At 39.9% G+C, this 12,138-nt stretch overlaps 1 protein-coding gene across 1 annotated transcript in view; it reads left to right on the top strand.

The window, feature by feature from the left end:
• Positions 1-980: 980 nt before the first annotated feature.
• The window catches only part of CTNNA3 (catenin alpha 3), a 417,013-nt gene continuing 405,855 nt past the window's right edge, over positions 981-12,138 (top strand). The window contains exons 1-3 of the mRNA XM_005428499.2: positions 981-1,084; positions 4,810-4,916; positions 10,118-10,310. Of these exons, the coding sequence (XP_005428556.2) occupies positions 1,069-1,084; positions 4,810-4,916; positions 10,118-10,310 (316 nt within the window). The 5' untranslated portion in view covers positions 981-1,068. The remainder of the gene's footprint in view (positions 1,085-4,809; positions 4,917-10,117; positions 10,311-12,138) is intronic.

The raw sequence follows: 12,138 nt of genomic DNA, 5'->3' as shown, positions 1-12,138 counted from the left end.
GTAGCCTGTCAGCTTTGTCTGGAAATCTAAATAATTTAGCAGGTGCTTTATAGACTCTACCTGGTGTTAAATGGGGCAGGTCCCTCCCAGGTGTCAGAGACACTGCTCCATTCCAGAGCATGGTCTGGCCTGCAGAGTACAAGAGGTCTCTGCAGTACAACAGCCTGCACTTTTCTTTGCCTGAGCTAGAAGCTTTTAGCATCCTGAATATCTTTTGTGTCAGCTAGAGGATTAAAGGAAAATGCAGTAATTGTTTTTTGAGGCTTCTGTGGAGTCTGATTTGCACTTGCTGTACTGACTGTAGCAACAAGACTAGCAAATTTTATTCCCAGAGTTCTGCTGGTAACAACTAATAAAGCTGTATAGGAAATACTGAAATTAAGAACAAATAGTAAAAAAATTCTGTTACGTATTCTCAGCAATGTTTCATATCTTGGAAATCCTCAGGTGCCCTGTCTATATATATCTTGCTAAAAAAAGAAATCCTGATTACTTTGTTTTAACTTTTCTTCATTTTTTAGAAGGCAATAGGCCTTTGCATTTTCTGAAACGGCTAGGATAATAGATTGTGTGTCATTGTAGGGTACCATACAATAGAAAAAAAACAACAGAGAAAACAAATTTGGTGCCAAGTTCCTGGGTGAGAGCTTTATGAATCCCTTTGCTGTCCAGTTCAGGAGTCTGAGAGTGAGTCATTGCCTCCAGACTGAAGTTGGCATACAGTCAGAATGCATGGCAAAACGGTTGCTGTGTTGGAAATTCCAAGAATAATCACTGGAAGTGTAAGTAATTTCATGCTTTGTGCCATCTAATTGTTGAAAACCTTTTCAACCCTAAACTTTCTTGCCAGGCTCGTGTGCTACTATACAGCTTTAAGGATGCCCATCCCCCTGCCAGCCCTCCAGCAGCCGCTGTGTCCTGTCAGTCATCCTGAAATACACTGGGAGCTTGTCAGGCAGTGCCTTGCAGATGCCTCAGGAGCCCCATAGGGAGCCAGGGCACTTGCACTGAAGTTCCTAACACAAGGAAATTACATAGACAGTTGCTTTAGTGCTGCATTTGGACCATATGTTTTCTAGCATAGGTGAGTGATGCACTGTTGGCTTTCTAACAATCTAGCAGGAAATGGATTCTAAAGTAAAGGATTTCTAATTTATGCAGAATGTCTTTGGCTCTGCTTTCTGACACTTAGTAGTTTATGTCTGTATACAGTGTACTTATAGATTCTAAAAAAAGCTGCAGGTGCTGTGTTCACGTTGCATTGCAGATGGATATAGACTTTGGCTGTTTTTCCAGCGTCTTTTTCTTACTACACCAAAAGAGTCCATAGTTTTGACATCTGATGAAAAGACAGAATTTTCATTATGTTGAGGTTGGTAGCATTTGGTAGGAGTGTGCAGGTGGTTGGTTTTCTGGCTGTTCTGGGACACAACTGTGTCTTGTAACACATGCTTAACATCCTGAGTGTTGTAAGAGCTGCTGGTGTACAGGGCTGAGATTGCCTCCTGTAGAGGTTAATCTAACTGAGTGTGAGGTTATGCAGCCTTTTACCAAAATATCTCACAGTTAGGGCCCCTGCTGTAGTTAGGGGGATGTTGTACTGCAGTAGACAAATGCGTTAAAAAAAAAAAGGAAGATGGAATGTTGATTTTCACTTTTTTCCTGAGGCAAACATCAGGTTTTGTCATTTTAATGAATATGATCTAGAAGGACAGAGGTTCACTTAGTAAGTGGAAATGCCAGAGAAAATCCCAGGATGATCTTTACTGGCTGTTTATTTTTCTTTCTATCACCTCTTATCCTTGCCTTAGTTAAAAGAAATAATTAAAGAACCCAATATTGATTAGCCTATATGGTATATCACAGCAAGGAGAGCCTGGTAAGCTAAAAATGTGTAGTCAGATTACCAAAATAATTGAAGATCTTGTGGTTTTCGCTGCATTGGCTTGCAAAACTGTTTCTATCTTTTTAGAAACAAAAGGAAGTTTCAGGAAGCATTAGAATTTTACTTAAAAAATATTGCTGGAATCAGCAAGTGAGCCCTTAAGTGCGTTATTTATATCTTAGATTATAATTGAAATTTTCAGAGACAATAGTTTTTGCAATTGACTTTCAGCTGATGACTCGTTATGGGCCCGACTCAAGGCTAAAAGCTATTATTGGCTTAACTGGCTTTTGAACTCAGGGCTCAAGCAAAGAATAAAACTGCTGATGTTAGACCGTATGCTAAGGGCAAGGAACAAACAAACAAGCAAAAACCACAGAACAACCCAGAACAGGGAAAGTCATGACACATGGATTCACATTGTTTCTGACCTGCAAAAATGGGGTTGGATTTGTAATACTTCCCAAGTTTGGGGGTGCTCTAAGGTGGGATTCTGGAGCATGGTAGTCCTTTAGTAACAGGAATTGACTTTAATTACCATACATGTTTATCTGCCAAAATTTAGAAAAGACCTGATGGTTGCAGATGGCATGTAGCAGAGGAAATACTGCTGTGAGAATGGAGAGCAAGCAGCAAAAAGGTTTAATTTCTCCATTTTGAGTAAAGCAGGTGCTGACACCCTTGATAGAAATCAAGGAATTGTGGGGAAGCCACTGCAAGGTTTAAAGTGTGAGCGTATCTGCAGAAAAATAACCTGAGTCAGCTTGTGGCATCTTTAGGGCTCAGTAGGAGCACGAAATGCAGTCCCCATCCACTTTACCTGTCCCCTTGTCACTGATGTGTGTCTGACCAGGAAAAAATGCACAGCGCTGTGGATACCATCTGTTTGCAACTTTGTGATGGATTTCAGTAAGTGCCCATATTTTGGGAGACTTGTGAAAATATTGAAGATAAGGGTTGCTAACCAGCACCATCATAAAGATTTATTATTTTTCCTAATGTGAATAAAAAGCAGATTCGTTGAAATATTGGCCAAAGATTTAGAAAATCAGTGAATTATAGGTGGCAGAAAATGATCAGTCTTACCCAGAGTGTGTAATGGTGTGGTTTGATGCAATCCCAGTGAAGCTGGAGGGCAGTATCTTGTTGAATGAAAAGGCTTTTTGGTTAAGGGGTGGACACAAGGAAAGCGGCTCAGGAGCTTCTGTGCCGCGCGTTCCGAGCTGCAGCTCCGGGCCCGGCAGAGCCGGCGCTGGCAGCGCTGCGGGCGGGGCGGGGGGTTCCGCAGCGGCGCTTCGGGGCTGGAGCTCACTGCCCGTGTGGCAGTGACAGGCAGTGGTGCAGTGAGCACGGGTTCAGAGCCACTTGTTAGTGTTGGACAGAAAGAGATCCATCCGCTGGCAGTTCCAGTTTTGGGAGTCTCAAAGTTTGTTTCCTTGGTGCTTGTTGAAAGTATCTAAATGTTAGATGTGTAAAATATGGGCCGTTAATTTGCTTTGACATTTCTAGAGTTCTCTTTTCATTCATATCTGTGGAAGGATAAGTGTTTTTTTCTGGTCAGTCTTATCCCAGGTTTCTTTGTCTTTTGGCTCAGAATTAAAACTGCAAAATCAGTTCGTTCCATATGCTATTGCCTGCCTGGATGCAGCTGAATTTGTGTGAGCTTAGCTCTGCTGCTAGTATAGTTTGTAATTAAAGAAAAACCTGGCGCTTGTGTAACCTTTAATAAGAGTGGCAAAACCCTAAATTGCTTTATACCTTAATTCTTTAATTATTGCTCATATTATCTTTGCTTGTAAGTGAAATGTGGATACCTCTCCAGATCCATTTCTACACCATTTGCTACAGGAACCCAGAACCTACTGTGTTTTATTAAATCACTGCTAGGTTCACTGGAAGGTGACAATATATCTCTTCAGCCTACACAATTGCAGTACCTTATTACTTCATTATACAGAAGCAGTGGTTGTAATAAGTCTTGCTTAAAAAGGACAGATATCCATTATTTGTGTATTTGAAGTCTTTATTGGCTAAAAAGGCTTTGCCAGGCTGCGTTTTATAAGAAGTTGAGTTACTGCAAAATTGAAAGTGTCTTTTATTTTGGGACAATAATCGGTTGCAATCCAGCTAAAGCAGTTATAATTCTTTGTTGACACACACACATTTCAGGCTAATGGCCTGAGCCATGGCCCAGTGAACTTGGTGGAAACTATTAATTGACATCAGTAGATTCTGCATCAAGCTCCTAATGAATGATTTATTCACTTTAAAGACCTTACTTGGCTTTACTTCCATCTTATTGACTTCAGTAATAGGCTTTCTCAACTTAATCTATCTTGACACTTAAAAAATATTTGTTCATGCAGGGTATAAAATAACAAAATGTTTTCCTTTTTCTGCTGTTAATTTCCAGAAATTTTAAGGACTGCTCTATATGATTTTTGTTCTTAAGGTGCTTATTATATAACCCCTGTAATTTGGCACGTGGCATAAGATACAGATATTGTGCACATAGCATTAATGTTTTTGTTTTGTGATAAATTCAGTAACGGAATTTCATGTTTTTGCTTTAAAAATCCTTTCTGGACTACTAGAGCATTTTATTTAATGGTATTCTAATTCAATTATCCTTGTATTTTTTTTAACATGTGGTCAGTTAATCTGTGAGTGAACATAAGGAGTTATATGTACTTTAAGTCTATGATTTTACCGTTAATGTACTGATACTTATGTAAGTATCAGTATATTTTTTTAACAGTTTAGAAATGGGGAATTGGAAAAGTTGATTGTATTTCTTGAGATCAGACTCTGTTATGAAACAAGTTTATACTCACATAGGCAGTCTCTGTGCTCTGACAGAAGGCAATGAGGCTTGTCGTCATGGTTAATATTGGCTTATTGCACTTCTCTTGTTTTGTACCCAGGTGAAATGTCAACAAAAGTGCCAAACATTAAACTGAAAATTGATCCCCGGAATCTGCAGATCCAGACATTTACAGTGGAGAAATTACTGGAACCACTGATAATTCAGGTATTTTAGAGTTGCAGAAGGTAAGATGGATAACCATAGAGGGAGGGGAATAAGGCTGAAGAACTTTTGACTAGAGACATTATTCTGAAAGTCACACCCACAGCTCTTTTGCACTTGCACTTTACTCTGGCTCAGGAGCTCTCCAGGGGTCTGCCTTCCAGGTTTGGTCATTCATTTGGTCACTTCCAACTTTGCCACCCAGTCTGTCCTAGTAAATGCTGCCTGTTCTAGCTGGTCTCTCACACAGTGTTATCCAGGAGATGCTTAAATGTAGAATACACTGCAAATGGCTTTCCAATGTGTGAAGTAATTCTTTAAAAATAAAGTTGTATTTTCCCCATTTGAAGCTTTGCCTCTCCCAAATTATTTTTTTTTTGTCTTTTCTTCCCTTACTCATTTTTCCTGCCTGGAAGGATACTTTCCTCAGAAAGTGACCTTTTCTATCATGACTTCATTTTCAGCTACTATTAACTGAGCTGCCTCTGTCTCATTTTGTCTCCCTTTCTTTATTTATTTTTACCTGGATGTTATTGATGGTGTAAAAACCCTCAGTTAACAGGTCAGTGGTTTGTGGAAGTTGTCGAGGATATGTGGATGGGTTACAAAATTAGTTTCAAAGTAGTAAGAATAGATGTCTTGATGGACTGAATTTAAAAACCTCCTATAGACCAGTAGGTCAGACTGTGCTGAGGCAGCTGCAACACTGTGGGTGTTCTTAGAGGAGGTAAAGAACAGTAAATTTTGGTTTGAGTTTGGCAGGATCAAAGAAACCTGACAAAACAAAGAAAGTGCAGATCCAGAATTAAACAAAGAAACCATCTAAGTTTTGTGGTTTTTTTCCCTCCCAGCTCTTCTCAACCATTGAAAAGCTTGAGGCTGTTCAAACTGGAAATGCTCTGGCTCTAAGAGAGTATTTTGACTGTCTTTTTCCTCTCTTAAGCCTAATGCTTTCTTTGTTTCATACCTGTGGAAGGAAAACTTATGTTTTGAGTGGATCCTTCAAAAAAAAAAAGTTAGAAGTATAAGAACAGGGATTAAAGCTCATACTCAATGAAGGGTGATTGAAAGGCTGGAAAGATAATAAATGAAAATTAGTCTGTGATTAGAAAGAGAATCAGACCAGTCACAGATAAAAATGATGTTCTTGCCAGATTCACTTTAGCAACTGCTGCTTGGAATGCAATTTAACTTTGTTTTGAGATTTCTGTTGTAATTTATATATTTAATAGTCTTGTAATGCTGTGGCAGGAAAGAAACAATGGAAATGCTTGAGATTCTCTGAAGTCTGTCCTAGCCAGTTATGCTCAGTGGCATAAGGCAGTCCTTAGATTAACAGCATCAATACAGGAAAAAATTGAGGCAGAGCCAGCCTGGGAGGTACCTAGGAAGTCGTTGTGGAAATAGCTGCAGATCACTTGCTGAATTGACCCTCTTCCCTGTGCTGATTACTTTGAAACTCTGAAAATAGTATAGCAGCTGTTTTGTGTAAAACCCTCTCTGAGTTGGCAACTTCTCTCTCCTTGGAATAAAACACTGTCCCTAAATTGCCCTGCGTGTTTCCCTCTGTTATTGTATTCCAGGTGTTTTGAGGATGTTGAAAGGAAGGCTTCTCAGTCTAGTTCTCAATCAGTGCATCTGGCACATCAAAAAAGGTAGTTGTCAAAGTTAGCGTGGTTCAGGTGACACAATGTGTAGAAGAATCCCTGCATTTTGGAGTCCCTTGGATCACTGATGAAAAACAGGCAAGTTGAAAGGATTGTGTTCTCACCTGTCATCCACGCCACAGACGTGTGCTCACAGGGAAAGCACACACTGTTGGCTTTAGTTCTACATATGCTGAGTTTACCTTCTGCTCACTGGGTGGGACTGGCCAGGGTTTATTTGTATATAATACAAATACACTGGATTTGAAACAGTGGACAGGGGTTCTGCTGTTGTCATCAGATCAGAGTTCATGTCTTGGTTTTCCTAAATGTCTAGGGATTGACATTGAGTTACGCTGAACTACATTGTTAACAAAAAAGAATGTTTTATGATTGATGCTTAAAAATACTTTTTATATTAAAATAAAGGTGAACCAAATATTATGATACTCAAAGTATCAAGATGTTGCTTCCTGAACTACTGCAGCATTAAGAGATTGTCTCAGAGTTTCCTAGAAACTTAGTATTAGGCATAACCATGACCCCACAACAAACCCCACCCCTTCAGCCTAATAACTAATGGCAATAACAGGCAGCAGTGGCACGATTCAGCTCTGTAAATGTGGAGGCTTAGAGACTCCTTGTGCCTTTAGCACAACTGTGTTGTTCCCACCAGAGCTAGGCCGGGGATCTGCTGTGCAGGGTAACAATGGCACACTGTGTTAGTCTGTGCTTCAGTTCTTTCTGGGTAGGATTGTATAAAGTTTTTACATTCCTTGTTGGGGTTCTGTGTTAGAGAATTGAGAGTAGTTTTTCTGTTTTCCATAATCTCTATGTGCAAGGAGCTATCTAACAAATTTTGACTTGTACTTGAGATCAGCTGCTGCCTCCAGTATTTCCTGAGAGTGATGCTGAAGATGCAGGGTCTTACAGTCAAGAGTTTTCACCTGCAGGAATAATTATTTTTTTATACTTTTTCATTTGTTTTATTTCCCTGCCTCCTCAACATATCAGTGAACAGTATATAGAATGATATTTAACATTAAAAAAACTGCAGTAAAAATCTGCGAAGTAGAATACATTATTTTCTAGTGAAATAGTGATTAAATACTTAAAATTTAAAAAACCCTTCTATTTTATAGATTTTTTTTGGGCTGCTTGTAATTTTTGATGGTGTTTTATGTCTTTCTTATTGGAAGTATTAGCCTGTAATCTGTAACTCATTCTTAAAAATATGGACACTGAAACTGTCTTAAATGTTCTAAAACTGACATTGAAATGTTTGTAAAAATAAAAGATAAAGATTTTTATTCCCAGTGCATTCTCTACCAGCTGGCTGATTTATGTGCAATAAATAATTCCATTTTCTTCCTTTGAGCCAGAGTCAGAAAAATATCCAAGCCTTCTTTAACAATGGGAGCCAGAGTTATTTATGTTGTTCTCTCCCTTGTGGCATGCCAGAGCAGTTGATGTCAAGTAGATGGTCCTTTTTCCCCCTAAATTGCATGAATGGTGCAGGGGTCAGGGCTTTTGTGTTTGTAGATGTGTTTGTAGAAATGTTTCCCACAGGATATTTGTGAGTCACGTTTACAAGTAATGATTCATGAGAAGCACTCAAGTGCATGAATTCATGGACGAGATCTGAAGGTGAGCTGAGGCACATGTAGCACTGCACTGCCCATGTTCTGGCACAGGGAACAGGAGCATTAAAAAGGATCAGTGAACTTTATGAAAATAAGGTGTGCTTTAAAATATCTGTACAACACTTAAGAAAAATGTTTTTGGAGTCTTTCCTTAGTGTTGCAGCTCAAGCAATGCCTTAGAGAATAGTCTTTCAGAAACATTCTCTTGGAGTGTGGAGGCTGTATTCGGATGATAGGAATGTGGAGTGGGATGGTCTATAAAAACAAATTCTTTATGGGTGTTGAAATGCATTGGTAAAAATAAAATTTGGTCTAAGCTGCAGTAAATATAAATTCTGGGCAAATTGATGTGCAATATTAATGTTGAGAGCATCCTGAAGAATTTGGAGGTGCTGAGCTCTGGCCACAGGGATGCCCCTTTGGTAAGAAGAGAAAGCATTGTGAAAGTGTTTGTACTCATTTTGGGTATTTGTTCTGGGATACCTTGCAAGTCTTACGTTGGAGGTATGGGAAGACCCAGCACTTCTGGGGAGAGAGAACCTGTGGGTGCTGGCTGATAGCAGCTGACCACGAGGCAGGTGGCCAAGGAGGCCTGTGGGAGCCTGGCTTGTATCAGAAATGGCGTGGCCAGCAGGACCAGAGCAGTGATTGTGCAATGGTGAGGCCACACCTTGAGTCCTGTGTTCAGTCTTGGGCCCCTCATGACAAGAAGGACATCGATGTCACCATATTTTCTGAAAAATCCCTCTGCCAGGATTTTTCTTCTGAGAAGCCTCAGAAAAGAAATGTAAACAATAATTTTCTCATGGCTTGGAATGTGGTTTGGAGGTTGCTTGCCAGCAGGTGCATCTTTGATTGGTTCCACGTGAATTGTTTTTACTTAATAACCAATCCCAGCCCAGCTGTGTCGGGACTCTGGTCAGTCACGGGTTTTTATTATTCATTCTTTTCTAGCCTTCTGATGTCTCTTTTCTCTTTCTTTAGTATAGTTTCACTATGTCATTTTCATATAACATAACATAACAATAAATCAGCCTTCTGAGGACTTGGAGTCAATTCTCATCTCTCACCTCATCCTGGGGACCCTCACAACAACACTGCAACACATCGAGGTGCTGGAGCCTGTCCAGGGGAGGGCCAAGGAGCTGGGGAAAGGGCTGGAGCACAGGTCTTAGGAGGAGCAGCTGAGAGGGCTCAGCCTGGAGAAGAGGAGGCTCAGGGACCCTTCTGGCTCTCCACAACTCCCTGACAGGAGGCTGTGGCTGGGTGGTCTCTTGTCCCAGGTAATGAGTGCTAGGAGAGGAGGAAATGGCCACAGGTTGCACCAAGGAAAGTTTAGATTGGATGTTAAGAAACTTTCTTTCCCTGAAGGAGTGTCAAGTGTTGGAACAGGCTGCCGAGGGACACGGTGGAGTCACCCTCCCTGGAAGCATGCAGAAAGCACGTGGATGTGGTGTTTTTGGGTTTAGGGGTGCACTTGGCAATGTTAGCTTGTTAGCTGGACTTGATGCTTTTGGAGGTCTTGTCCTACCTTAATGGGTCCATGATTCCTGCCTTGCTGAAGCCTCCTCAGATAGTGCTGGGATTTTTTTGTTTTATTATGAGTAGGTTTTAAAACAAGCAGTGGCAGGAGTTGGCATCGGGATAATAGAACACAGTAGTGACATTTCTGTTAACTTTGCTTTGATCCTACAGAAGGAGGAACACAAAGATGATGCATACTGAGTAAAATTGCATTAGATCGAATTCAGTACTTTTGCCCGTTCTTGCTATTTATGCTGAGCTTGCCTGTCTATCTCTAAAGCAGAGGGAATCTCTTTGCTTATTCATAATTGTTTTTTTTATTTTAATAAGAATATAAATTCACTTGTAGAACTTAAACCATTATTGTCTCTTTTGTTTCTTTTAAATGTAGGTTACAACATTAGTGAACTGTCCACAGAATCCTTCTAGTAAGAAAAAGGGCCGTTCCAAAAGAGCTCGTGTCTTACTTGCTTCTGTGGAGGAAGCCACTTGGAATCTATTGGACAAGGGAGAAAAAATTGCCAAGGAAGCAGTTGTGTTTAAAGAGGAGCTTCACGCAGCGCTCGCTGATGTGCGGAAAGAGAGTGAGTACATGGCAAACAATTCGGGCACCACAAGGAGTTGGTTTAACCAGGCCTGGTGTCAAAGTGAAGCCAGGATATCTGTGGGAAATGCGTTGTGATATGCAAATGTCTGAACTTGGAGTTGTCTAATTACATATTCTGGGATAACGCCTATAAGGAGGTAAAGTCTGCAAGCTGGGCCCCATTGGGAAAAAAGACATAAATCAGTGGAAGTTTTGTTGTTTGGAATGTAGGTGTTTTCTCTTTTAATGAGAAGAGATGCCTCTTGATCATTTTAGTGGCTGTTAAGCATGACTAAAAGTTAATGTATATTTTAACTTCTTGAAAAGAACTGTTTACCTGAATCTCAGATTAAGACCTCTTAAATCTTCCCTCTTTTGTGCATTAGTAAGGATTTCATTTGGGGAGGTACAATAGTCCAGTGTGGAGATACGTTTTGAGAGTAGGAGGAGGATGGATCCTTTAACCTACCATAAGAGTCATCCCCTCCTGATAGAGCAGCTCCTCTCAGGTGAGTCTTGTCATATTCTGTGTCCTCCTGACTTAATCTCTCAATTTTGAATCTGATTCCCAGAACTAGGGTAGTTTTTGTGATCTGCAGAGAATGTTGTAGCCATTTTCTTAGAGGCTCTTTGTTGTTTTCTTGAGTTTTACTTTTCCCCATTGAAACTGGGAATATTTGGGTGAACACGAAGGCCATGAGGCTCATGAGCAACATCCTGAATGTGTTCCTGCAGAAATCACAAGTTAAAGTTCATTTATGTTTTAATTATATCATCCTGTCCTTACTAAAGATGGAACTTAATCAGGTTTTCCTTTAAATTTAAATTTATTTCATTTGTTCATCTCGCACATGCAGCTGGGGTGGTTTCTGAGTCTCTGCTGCTGTTCAGGGCAGTGATTACTTGCTTTTGGCTTCCTCTGAGTCTAGAGATGGCTGTGGTTTAGAGTTTGATCTATGCAGATGGTGTCTGAGATACCTGAAGGTCCTTTGTGATTAAAAGCGTTATGACCAGCAAGTATCACTGTTATCTGTCACACTGAGCAGCTGAGGTTCCTGCAAAATCATTCATTTTGGAGTACTCTTAAAATGTTAGCCCATCCATTACAGGCTGATAACACAAGGTAAGAATGAAATATATAGTTTTATATTGATTTTTATACATAGAGAAATTGAAAATGTGAAATATTTTTTTATTACTTATTGATTCTCAGCCAAGACCAGAGGTAACTACAAAAATAAATAATACATAAAGTAGATTATATATACCTCATACATTTTAAAAGAAAGTTAAGTCCATGTTATCACCTATCATTATGCAATGATGAAGTGGGTGGTTGCAGCCGATCTCCCTTCAAGGATTTGTCAAACTGCTCAGTTTAACTTTAAGAAATGTTGAAACAATTGTAAAAAAGGTAGCAGTTTCTTAATTTTGCAGTTATTTTTAACCTTTGAAGCTGTGTGCTATTTTAAATGTGTGGTATGCCACATCATGTGTAACTGAAGTGCCTGTTACTCAGGCCACATTGTGCTGCTGTGAAATGTCTGCTGTTATTTACTTCAGGCTCTTGGAGGGGATGTGGGTCAGCAGCCATGGCTGCATGCAGTCACCTGCCGTGCATGTCACAGCATACATATTTAATTGTGTGACTGTGCTGACTGGCAGGGACTTTATTAATGCAGTCTTAAATTAATTAGGAAGTTTTGCAAGTGGCTACAGCTTGTACTTCCTGGATAATGGAATTTTGAAGAAATGCCTTAGATAATTTCATTCACATCAACCAAACTCAGATTTGCACATTGATATCTGGAAAGAATAAATTCTGT

The sequence above is a fragment of the Geospiza fortis genome, unplaced genomic scaffold, assembly GCF_000277835.1.
Source record: "Geospiza fortis unplaced genomic scaffold, GeoFor_1.0 scaffold614, whole genome shotgun sequence".
In the NCBI taxonomy this organism is placed as follows: domain Eukaryota; kingdom Metazoa; phylum Chordata; class Aves; order Passeriformes; family Thraupidae; genus Geospiza; species Geospiza fortis.
Note: the sequence above shows the minus strand (reverse complement) of the source record. Positions and strands in the feature narration are given on the sequence as shown.